We start from the raw sequence: 11,166 nt of genomic DNA, 5'->3' as shown, positions 1-11,166 counted from the left end.
TGACAAAAGTTATCATTATTTCACTGTATCGTAGGCATTGCACTTTTGGTGACATTATTATTTGGGTGTGTCGTTAGGTTGTTGTGTGATGTAAAATGTCAGCCTTAGCTTAAAGGTTGTGGAGATTTTCATTATTCCATGACAGTGTTAAAGAGCAATCTGGAAACCAACCAACTCTTAAACAGTCGATCAGATTTTAATTAGGAACATGACACAAATTAACGTGCAACAGAACTTTTTTTTATTAATATACAACAAATAACCTTCTTATTATTCTTGTCAGTGGATGTTCTCGAGTCCCTGTAGAGAAAATGAAAATTAATTGTAGAGCATCAAATAAAGTTATGATTACAGTGAGTTTGTCGTGGCTGGTAGCTTTGACTTGGTTATCCGACAAACGGACGTGAACTTTCACCTTGGAGTCAAAGTAGCGCCCCGTTCCTGACACCCGCCTGTCTCTCTCCATCAGGTACCATTGCCAGGGCACATGGGCGATTCTTTTCTCCTGCAGAAAAAAAAAATCTACACATAAATAGTGTAAAACAAGATGTTTGCACGTTTCTTCTTACTACCGCTACATTAGCACTTAGCATCCCCCATACACCACCAGCTCACCTTTCCACCGTTGGTGAATTTATGGATCTGTGCGGTGGCGACGCCGGGAATAATCAGACACGCCGCCATGATGCCGAGGCCGGGCAGAATTTCATACCACATGACAGCGACAGGCGTTCAATAGCCCGGAAATCAATAGATTTGAAGAACGCCGGATTGTCCCGTTTATTTTGATCCGGAGACTAACAAAATGGCGCTCCCTGCACAAGACCTTCCACTACCGGAAGTATAAACGACAGTTCTGCCTTAATTGTTCAAAATAAAACAATTAATGTTGGTAATCAGCGAGGAAAGAGTGTTTAATTAAATGTGCAGATTGTTTTTTTTCAACTTTTTAAAGTAATCAAAGAAACCATAGCTCACAGCAAAGTCCTAAACTTTCATGATATGCGACAAACTCACATCCTGAGCTTTTATTTAGAATCAACTTAAAGTTACCGTTAAGAGTGTATTTTTCCCACAGCGTCCCCTCTTGTTGCTTTTGCAGTACTACGCCAGAGGGGAGGTTGAATTTTGCGCATGCGTGCTTGGTTTCCTTCTCACTTTGGCGAAGTTAAAAAAAGTAAACAAGTCTTGGGAATGACACAAGTTGACACAAGTAGCCTTTTAAAAATATGAAGGAGGATAAAGAAAACAGTCGACCCAGGGAGAGGCGGGTAGAATTAATGTGCGAGGATTCAGACAGGACGGAGAAGTCGAAGGAAAAGAAGGAGACCATGACAAAGGTGAAACTCGAGCTAGGCTAGGCTAGCCCCACGAGTACAAGTTTGTAATTGTCGTAAGGGACACACTTTAATCTGTATTTTATTTAGCCATAATATTTCACCAATGTATACATGAGTGCTTATACATGTGTTTAGATATGTATGGAATTTCTTATCTTTTTAACACTAGTTAATTGATGCTATGTTCATTTTCCATGACTGCGTCACTATCTGAGGTTTAAGGTTCGAATCTTGACTGTGGTCTCCCTGTGTGGACTTTGCATGTTCACGTCGATTTTCTCCATTTTCCCCACACTTTACAAAGACATGCGTTTTAGGTTAATTGAAAACTCTAAATTGCCCATATGAGTGTTAATTGATGATTGTCTTTATGCACCCTGCGATTAAGCAGTCTAATATACTCAACCTGTCGCCCGAAATCAGCTGGGGATCATCAGCTAATATGGACTGGTAGTATACTATTGACAATGCACGAATGTTTGTTTTTTGTTTTTACGATTTATCAAATTAACATCGTGAACAGTCACCATATACGTTCTCTGCGCTGTGTACTAATGGAGGAATGTCACTCTACTTGTAGATTGTGATCAGAAGGCTGCCACCTAGTCTAACTAAAGAGGAGCTAGAGGAACAGCTGCAGCCTCTTCCTGAAGTGGACTACCTGGAGTTCTTCTCCAATGACACCAGGTGATCTTGTGACACCCTAAACTTGATTTTTGACCTAAATCTTTTTCTGTATGTAGCGTTGTGAAATTTAACAACCAAATAAATCTTTTGCGAGCTGCCTTTTCTCAAAAAAATGTGCCTCTAAGAGCGTTTTTCTGAATAGTACGACTAATTTATGTACAGTACATTCACTGCCCACATTACGACGTGGCTGGGTGAGAATCCGCCACTTTGAAGCGACAGCTGGACTACACTGAATCATTATTGCATAGAACTTGAGAAGTGTTTTGAATTGTGAAAGAGAATCATAAAATGTCTCCTTTAACAAACGTTTCTTCTCTCAGCCTGTACCCTCACCTCTTTGCGAGGGCTTACATCAACTTTAAGAACCAAGAGGATATCGTCCTGTTCAGGGATCGCTTCGATGGCTACGTGTTCATTGACAACAGAGGTATCAAAAGGTATCCTGATGTTGAAGTTTATATGAAAATGTCCACTCAAGGGGGTCTTTGCACATGTTTGTTGCCAAACAGGACAGGAGTACCCTGCTATTGTTGAGTTTGCACCTTTTCAAAAGACTTCCAAGAAAAGAAGCAAGAAAAAGGACGCCAAGTGTGGAACTATTAGTGACGGTCTGTATTTTCAGAAATGTAATTAGTATTGTACTCTTTTATTGATCCGCACTCTCCAAATCTTTTCTTACGTGTAATTAACATACAGAACTGCCAACTGACATTTTCAGCAAAAAATGCTATTTTTCAGGTGACAAGCAACCACTGACCCTCACAGTCACATCGTCACTACCTCTTACCTACACCAAAATCAGCCCAGTTGTACCACAACACCATCAGTGAAACACTAAAACGTTTGTGGTTCAGTGGGATCCACTGCATATGTTTAGTAATTTAAAATCAAAGGCAAAACAAAAAACACATTATATGCTTAACCTTTTACAATATTGTATATTCTTTATGTGTACATGTTCTTCAAGATCCTGATTACAAGAAGTTCTTAGACTATTACTCTGGAGACAATGAGAAGTTGACATCCACGCCTGAGACTCTGCTCGAAGAGATTGAAGCCAGGTCAAAGGAGCTCATAGGTAAGGAAACGTTATAGTCGGGCTGGACCATACCCATTGATTTTATCAATGAACTTGAATATGGATGTTTTTTTTCCTCATGTGCCCTGCTTCCTCAACATGGCTGCAAACAGAAATAAGATAGTTCCCAAAAACTGAGTCAATGTTACCTAGTTCTATTTAGTGACTTTATTTCACAACTTATGTGACTACATTTGAAAACATTTGAAAAGAGCGACTCAACTGCAGACATCAGTTTGGCAATTTTACAAACAAGAACCCAACGAGAGGCTATCACAGAGTCAGCTGCGCAGAACATTTCCAAACGCATAGTACGGAGCATGAAGCAGTGATAGAACCACATAGTTTTTTGATCCAAGGTTTGTGCATTAAAGCCAAGATCGCCTTGCCTCACCTTTACAACTACGCATGAGAAAAGATTGAGAGAAAGCACATGACAGGCAGTCATCTTCACATCTGTAATTTGTACTTCTATTTTTCTGTAGATGTTTTTTCAAGTAAATGCTGCTGGGTTGGGAACTTGCTGCACATAAACGATTTCAAAGCGTGTATGGTATTAGAAAAAAGGAAGCACATCCCAAAAGGGAAAAAATGCAAATAAAAAATATTTTTGAATCATGTCATTGTCATTTGTAAAGACAATGACCTCAATTACAATTGGAATTTTGTTCAGCAAAACAAAGTAAGGCCATGGCGCCCAATACTACATTAAATTAATCAATACTCTTTGTGTCTTAGTTCCACTAAATCCAACTTTTATTTTTCCCAAAGCTAAAAAAACAACTCCCCTGCTGGACTTCCTGAAGAATAAGCAGGTAAGTCAGGCACAGCAGTGAGCCAAACTTAACAGCAGAAGATAGACTTCTTCCCTCCTCAGAGAATCAGGGAGGAGAAGAAAGAGGAGAGGAGGCGGCGAGAGCTGGAGCGCAAGCGCCTTCGAGACGAGGAGCGCCGCAAGTGGCGTGAGGAGGAGCGGCGAAAGCGCAAAGGAGCCGAGAAAATGAAGAAACCGGAAAATGGCAAGGACCAAGTCAAAGACGAGCCAAAAATAAAAGTAAGTAGTGTACGTAGGGAAAGTACTCAGACTTGAGAGAGTAAAAATAAAAAGTTGTGAAAAAATTTTGTCCCCTCATGTGAAGTACAGATACCAGAAATATCTGTTTTAAGTATTTAAGTTAAGATGGTTAAGTTGTAGTTTAAAAATCCCTTCAGTTCACACACACACACACACACACACACACACACACACACACACGCACACACACACACACACACACACACACTGCCACCGCCGGATGACATCCTCTTTCTTTGTCCACTGCGTAGCTGCTGAAGAAGCCAGACAGAGGAGACGATGCTGACTCGGACAAAATGAAGGAGAAGTTTAAAAAAACTGAGAGGCCCGGCAAAGAGCAGAGCAGAAGCGCTGAGCACAAAAGACGACAAAACAATGATATCAAGGACGAATGCGCAAAGAAGTAGGTCATAATTGGCTCATATTATCTTTTTATGTTAAAAAAAAAAAATCTTTGTTATCCACTCCAACACATTGTATTTCATCTAAAACATACAAACACAGTTTGATGATCGACTTTATGGTTGTGTCATCGGATTTGCAGCTGCATATTTATTATTTGTTCATTTAAAAAATTGTGTGGACGCTGAACATATTTTGTATCTGTTCTTTTTAAAATTTGTGTTAATTTGATTTTTAATCACATTCTAATCAACTGTAATTATTTTTTAATTAAAATAATGATTTAATGCCATTATATTTTATATAAAATCTTAATACATTTCATGCTTCAACATATTCCATGCTTTCTCCCCTTGCAGGCCAGACGAGGAAGGCCGCAAGGAGCTCCGGGAACATGACGCCGACCGCGACAGGGAGCGCGAGCTGGAGAAGGAACGCCAACAGAGGGAGAAAGAACGCATGAGACGGCAAGAGCGACGGAGGAGGAGGGAAAGGCACGATGGCGAGAATGTCACCCGGAAGTGGGCGGAGGAGGAGGCACCTGCCAACAAGGAGAGGGAGCGGCCACCAGACAAGAAACGGACAGACAATGCATCAGAATCTGACAAGATGGAGAAGACACCAAAACAAGACAAGAAGGACGACAGTGCCAAGAGAGAACGATTACGGAACAAAGTAATGCATCAATCTTTCTATCAAAATACATTTTTTTATATTTAATGATGATAATATATTTTATTTAGAGGCATCTTTTTAAGGAGGGTGTTTCATGACAACATTTTTTATTCATTAATCCACACATTTTTTTTTAATTTAACTTCTAATTTTCTTAATATATTTTTATTCTTCAGTTTTCTATGCATTGAAAAAAGTATTACATTTCAAAATTACCCAATTGTTTTTATAATAATGCAACATTTTTTATTGATTCACTAATCAAACCATTTAAAACAATATTTGACACGACTTTTTAATTAACACAATTTTTTTTCTTCTTTTCAGTTATCAATGCTTAGTTGTTTTTTTTTTCTCAAAACTATTGTTTTTAGATTTTATTCCTTTATACGCCCATGTGTGTATATATATATATATATATATATATATATATATATATATGCATAAAAAGCATTCACTTGTTCATCCACGTACATGGAGACATTTTAAAGATTTAATGTCCACTCATGTTTGTTTGTGTTCATTCATCCATGCATTTTTAAATTACGTTTTGCTGAAGAAATATTTTTACAGCATTTATTGTTTCAAAATATTAACAATTATTCATTACTATTATTAAAATTCATACATTGATGAGGAAATTACAGGAAAAATTATACACAGCTATTAGGGATGTAACAAAAAAAAGCTATTTTAATTGAAAATATTGTGTTTGATTTAAAAGTTGTGAGCGCGTCAAATAGAAATAAATTGTTCCACTTCAAAGCAACGGATACTTATTGAATTGTCTTTTATTGGAGAAGCAGACGCCCCCAATATCCATTTGTTTGTTGTGTGTATTTGTATCTTTCTTATCCATTAAAAAAATAAGAATAGCTATTCATGGTTTTATTTCACAAGTATGATTCTTTGTTTTTGTATTAGGATCGTCCTGCTATCCAGCTGTACCAGCCTGGAGCAAGAAGCCGCAATCGTCCAGCAGGAGGCGGCGGTGGCGGAGGAGGAGCTGATGTCAGCTCTGTGGACAGGAAGCCAGACACAGAGACGAAGAAATTGGCTGAGAAGGGTGACGACTGAGTGGATTTCTGCTTGCAACTTCTTTTCGATTTGGTTGAGGAGGTTGCGGCCAGCCAGACTCTGAGCACCATGTTGCCTCAGGGCCCCCTCTTCCATGTCTGAGGCTCACGACTGATTCATGGTGGAGCCAGGCAGTGCCTCAAAGCGACCCTCTTTTTGGTTTCACTCCGTAGGAAAGCTAAGACTTTGGTTACAGGGCGCACAAAACCATTAAGTGACCTTACCTTTTGACGGTATCACTGCAAACGTGTTTTCATTATTGCGTACACAAATTGCTCATCCAAACAGCATTGAAAAGCATATAAATGGCATTCATGGACTGAGAATAAACACAGCTCTTGCTACAAGTTTTAGTAGATTACAACAAGTATGTTTACCATGTGTTTAAAAGTGTGTGGAAGAAAATGTTTGTCTATATGGTCTGCATTGCGAATACGGTAAGTTCCGTGGAAATGGGTTTGGATGGACAGACTCCTGTTCGTACATGGGTGTATCCAGAGGCAAATATACATAAATAAGAATCCAAAGTGTTTGGGAAAAGCATGCAGAATGAGAGACATGAGGGTGAAAACAAGTGAGTACATAAGAAATATGTACAGTATTATAGCAAAGTGACCATATATACCGATGGTTCGAAGAATGCAAGGGGGAGTGTGGGTCTAGGTGTGTTAATTCTAGAATTTGGGGTTCGAATCCCAAAGAGACTATCACATCATTTGTCAGGATACACAGCGGAACTGGCGGCAGTAATTATTAGCCTACAAAGGGTGAAAGAGAAAAGACCGGATAGGGTGATGACGTGTTCAGATTCAATAGCAATAGTGGAGTTTACAATAATTTCACATAATCAGGGAAGATTTCTTCATTGAAATACAACATACAAGTAGGTTTTTTTCAGGATTCAGAGGGGTGGCATTGAAGTCCAAATTTGCTTGAAGCCAGCACAAGGGGATTGGTGGTACATTTCGGGCGTGTCACACAGCTGATTTCATTAACGGAGTGGAGCATTGCATGTAAATGGCAGATCGGAAAAGATCGCGTCACATATAGAGGGGTGACCAAAGATCTTTATTTGGAATGCTTTCAGTCAGAATGACATAAAAAGGTCCCCACGTGAATAACCCGATTTCCACAAAAATCGATTTTTTTAGTGAGACATTTTATTATTAATTCGCTACAAATTATATTTTTCTAACTTTCAAAATGTTCCCATAAGTGGTAATTACCTGTTAAAAAATAAGATGTCTACAGTTAGAAATTGAGAAATTAATTTGTAGTATCACAAATTTGCCTGCTAGTGTCGCTGTCAATAAGTGTACGACTAAATAGCCGGATGCATCGTTGGCTAAAATAGCTTACGTCACAGCCTTCGGCCTCTTCTATCGACGTCGTTGTGAGGAAAGCACTGTGGTCGACATGGTAACTACAAAAATCATCCAACATCCGTCAAAATATACTCTGTAGACTCTTCTTTTTCCTCAGAACACTTAGATATAATACCCACGATGTTTTACATATCTATATGGTGCGTCAAAATTGTAATTGTGTACATTTAAGTGCCGCTGCTCACTCCAAGCCTAATAGCTAGCTACCTAGTAATCTAGCATAAAAGCTCAAAGAAGGCGTTTAGCATGTGGCCTGGTAACCGCACAGTTTTCAAATGTCTTGGGTGGGTGATCTTACATGATTTCGTTGTGCCGTGTGTTTTTAGTCGTCCCACAAGACTTTCAGAATCAAGCGCTTTCTGGCCAAGAAGCAGAAGCAAAACAGGCCCATTCCTCAGTGGATCAGAATGAAGACCGGCAACAAGATCAGGTAAGGGTTGTGTGTGTACACTGCTGTACAATGGCCGTTTATAACGCCAACACGCATTTTTTTTTTTTTGGATAATATGAACCCACTAGTTAAGTGAGAACTAAGTATAATCCTACTGCAGCAACACCTTCGCATAAAACGGGTCATGATAAATAGTGATTGCCTCCATTGACAATCAAGACTCCCAAGAAACATGTTAAATAGTTATGTCCTTGATGAATCGTGTTGAGATATTGGCACCTTGCATCCGAAATCTTTGATTTAGTTTTCTTCTTGACATGTTTTTAATGAGTCTGAGTCACAGGCGCACAACTTTGTGATCATCTGCGCCATTGTTTTTTGTTTAGTTTAAATTGACAGATGGGCAACATCACTTGTAGATGCGGGGGAAAAACAGTCTTTCCAAGTTGATTTTGATTAAAAGATTAATAAATTTACTGAATTGTACGTATTTACATACTTTCTCTATTGTTGGAGTGCAAAAATGTGGAAAATTACTTTCTATTTTTTGGACAGTTAGATTGTACAGAAAAGACTCAACTTATCAATGAATAAATTAACCAATTTATGGAAAACATCTCAATTATAAGAATTAGTAGCGCAGCCTGAGACGTTTGATAAAATTCATGTTTTAAAAAAATATACAATACAATACATCCTGATCTATATAGCGCTTTCACAACAGCTGCAGCATATTGTAGTTAACCAATTATTTAAAATGCTCATTTTAGTTAAAGCATTCGCAATTGATTATTGAATGACAAAATAATTAAAATAACAATGAGTAAATACTGATGTTGGGTTGAATCCCTGGAACTTCTGAATCGTCGCTTTTTGGGCAACCCCAGTGCAGCATGTTCAACCCTTAACATTGCATCGTCACAGAGAGCAAGTCCTTTTCAACGCTTTATTAAGATTAAGATATCCTTTATTTGTCCCACACTGGGGAAATTACAGTCTACAGCAGCAAGATTGTGGGTAGAAAGAAGACGAAAAGAAACTCAAACAGGGATATGCGCTTGGTTACCTTAATTTCTGGACCATAAGCCGCTACTTTTGTCACACTTTCAATCCTGCGGCTTATTGAATGAAGCGGCCTGTTTAAAGATTTTTCCGACGGCCGCCAGGAAGCAGTTATTTGCCATTAAAAAGAGAGTGATGGCTTGCTCATCACTGTCTTATAACAAACAGATTTGGATTTGCATTCATCAGTCACTCAGTTCAGTAAAAACAAGACCTTTTGGTAATCAAATCAAAGCATAACAACCATTAACCACGTTGTCACCACAAGACGGACTTGCAGCTCTTTTCTGGTAGGACAGGCTTGACAGTAATTGAAGACAAAATATGTTCATTGGTTTAGTGAGGCACTCAAATGCAGAAGTTAGATGAGGATGTGTTGGCCAAACTGCACAGGTGTTGAGACTCCATACTGCGATGGCAGAAGACTACATGTTGCAGTAAAGCAGGCCTGCAATTGCAGCACTTGATGGCTGTGAAGTGCTGTCATTAACCCTGCTGAGATTATTACTACTCAGTCTCAGAGCTCGTCGTCGTCGTCATCATCACTTGTGAGGATGAAGAGGTTGCTCTGTCACTGAAACACTGTTAGCTAGCTAGCTAGCTAATTGTAGCAAGTCTTACTCAACAGGGATACAGTAATCCTACTTCATGGTCGTTTTGTATTTACTGCACTGTTGAATGATTGTATTGTTTTCGTGTGCATTGTGCCAATTCCCCCAAAACACTCACACTCACCCCTGCAATAAGTGAACCACAATAGTGTGGGATTTGTGCATGTCTTTTTCTTTTTTTTTTTTGGTGACAAAGCTAGAATTTGAATTGTTTTCGTCAATGGTTATCCTGACACGGCAGTGTGTTGTTCAGTGGCAAACGACATGCTGTATCCATAATTTAATTTTTAAATGGTTAGTTTTGTTTTATATTAGTGGAAGTTGGAGGATAAGGTGTAGTATCGGTTGTCTTGGTTGACCATTCTCCTGCATTCTTCAGGTACAACTCCAAGAGGAGACACTGGAGGAGGACTAAGCTGGGTCTGTAAACATGACGTTCTGCAGAATCCATTCTCCTCCATTCTATCAAAGGACCTCCAGCTACCAGGAAGGAGAGGCTCAATGTGGTAGAGCCACAGTTGTTTTGTACACAGTCTGGTTCTACGTTCATGTTTGAAAATAAAAGATCTGTGATCAAACAAATACTTGATGTACACATAATTTGTTTTCATTTTGGTTTATTCAGCACAGAATGAATGGCACTTGGCAATTATAGTCAAGAGCAAAATGAGATATTTCTTACTTTTTAATAAATCTTTCATCGGGAGGAGTAAAGAAAAACAAAATGAAAAGCAGTCATGTTTTTTTTTTCCAATCTACCCACACCACAAATGCTTGTATTTGTAGCTCATGTTTGCTTGTCTCTGCCAAATATAACCCTGGCATTCAAGATGGAAAAATAACGTAGGCTACCGAGAGTGCTGTTTGCATGTCAAATATTGTAATTGGAACAACCCAAGGTCCAAAGCACTTTCAAGGGAATGAAAGCACAGTATTGACAGAAAATGTCAGCGTCTACTGGTGCGAAATGAAAAGAACCTTCTCATGGAACCAAACCTCCAATTGCCTCCTCTCCTGCTGCTGTCAAACGAGTCCACCTCATCTGTCAAAGCCTCCACGTCCTCCCCGGGCGTGACTGTTACGTAGCCTCCGCTGTTGTTACAGTTCTTATTGGCGTTGGGTTCCGCCCTGCGGGCGTGCTCGTCGTCCCACGTCCCAAGCAGCTCCTTCATCTCCCGGGGGGCGTCCGGCGCCAAATACTGCCAAGCGCGTCTGCCCCCGTAGTCCATGACATCCACGTCGGCACCGAACGCGCCCACGAGGAGCTTGACAACCGCGTAATGGCCGTGCATGCTGGCGACGTGCAGCGGAGTGAGGCCACCGCTCCCCCGCACATCTACGCTCACTGGCTGTCCTCCGGCTTTTTTCGGTCTCGGGGGC

General features: G+C 39.7%; 3 protein-coding genes across 3 annotated transcripts; 2 read left to right on the top strand and 1 right to left on the bottom strand.

The window, feature by feature from the left end:
• Positions 1 to 218: 218 nt before the first annotated feature.
• ndufa1 (NADH:ubiquinone oxidoreductase subunit A1) lies at positions 219 to 836 on the bottom strand. The gene is made up of 3 exons (XM_019874730.1): positions 616 to 836; positions 416 to 505; positions 219 to 300 (listed from the first exon to the last, which is right to left on the bottom strand). The coding sequence occupies exons 1-3, from the start codon at positions 715 to 717 to the stop codon at positions 280 to 282; spliced, it is 213 nt and encodes a 70-aa protein (XP_019730289.1). The 5' UTR covers positions 718 to 836; the 3' UTR covers positions 219 to 279.
• Positions 837 to 1,112: 276 nt separating this feature from the next.
• Positions 1,113 to 6,690, top strand: upf3b (UPF3B regulator of nonsense mediated mRNA decay). Its single transcript, XM_019874719.1, has 10 exons — positions 1,113 to 1,340; positions 1,921 to 2,027; positions 2,351 to 2,457; positions 2,540 to 2,638; positions 2,998 to 3,108; positions 3,880 to 3,923; positions 3,986 to 4,162; positions 4,435 to 4,586; positions 4,945 to 5,260; positions 6,185 to 6,690. Exons 1-10 carry the CDS (start codon positions 1,230 to 1,232, stop codon positions 6,335 to 6,337), a joined length of 1,377 nt encoding a protein of 458 aa, XP_019730278.1. The 5' UTR covers positions 1,113 to 1,229; the 3' UTR covers positions 6,338 to 6,690.
• A 957-nt stretch (positions 6,691 to 7,647) lies between these two features.
• On the top strand, positions 7,648 to 10,375 carry rpl39 (ribosomal protein L39). Its single transcript, XM_019874731.1, has 3 exons — positions 7,648 to 7,756; positions 8,049 to 8,152; positions 10,166 to 10,375. Exons 1-3 carry the CDS (start codon positions 7,754 to 7,756, stop codon positions 10,212 to 10,214), a joined length of 156 nt encoding a protein of 51 aa, XP_019730290.1. The 5' UTR covers positions 7,648 to 7,753; the 3' UTR covers positions 10,215 to 10,375.
• The last annotated feature ends 791 nt before the right edge of the window (positions 10,376 to 11,166 follow it).

Source organism: Hippocampus comes, unplaced genomic scaffold (assembly GCF_001891065.2).
Source record: "Hippocampus comes isolate QL1 unplaced genomic scaffold, H_comes_QL1_v1.1 scaffold118, whole genome shotgun sequence".
NCBI classification, from domain to species: domain Eukaryota; kingdom Metazoa; phylum Chordata; class Actinopteri; order Syngnathiformes; family Syngnathidae; genus Hippocampus; species Hippocampus comes.
The sequence above is the reverse complement of the archived record's forward strand: the minus strand, read 5'-3'. Positions and strand labels throughout refer to the sequence as shown.

Bases quoted from the DNA above. Each gene is read 5' to 3' on its own strand.
- rpl39 (XM_019874731.1), top strand. The intron at 8,153-10,165 runs GTAAGGGTTGTG...TGCATTCTTCAG, and splicing joins AAGACCGGCAACAAGATCAG to GTACAACTCCAAGAGGAGAC.
- upf3b (XM_019874719.1), top strand. From the start codon at position 1,230: ATGAAGGAGGATAAAGAAAACAGTCGACCCAGGGAGAGGCGGGTAGAA. The intron at 1,341-1,920 runs GTGAAACTCGAG...CTCTACTTGTAG, and splicing joins AGAAGGAGACCATGACAAAG to ATTGTGATCAGAAGGCTGCC. The intron at 3,924-3,985 runs GTAAGTCAGGCA...TTCCCTCCTCAG, and splicing joins ACTTCCTGAAGAATAAGCAG to AGAATCAGGGAGGAGAAGAA.
- ndufa1 (XM_019874730.1), bottom strand. From the start codon at position 717: ATGTGGTATGAAATTCTGCCCGGCCTCGGCATCATGGCGGCGTGTCTG. The intron at 506-615 runs GTGAGCTGGTGG...TTTTTTCTGCAG, and splicing joins AATTCACCAACGGTGGAAAG to GAGAAAAGAATCGCCCATGT. The intron at 301-415 runs GTGAAAGTTCAC...TTTTCTCTACAG, and splicing joins GGCGCTACTTTGACTCCAAG to GGACTCGAGAACATCCACTG.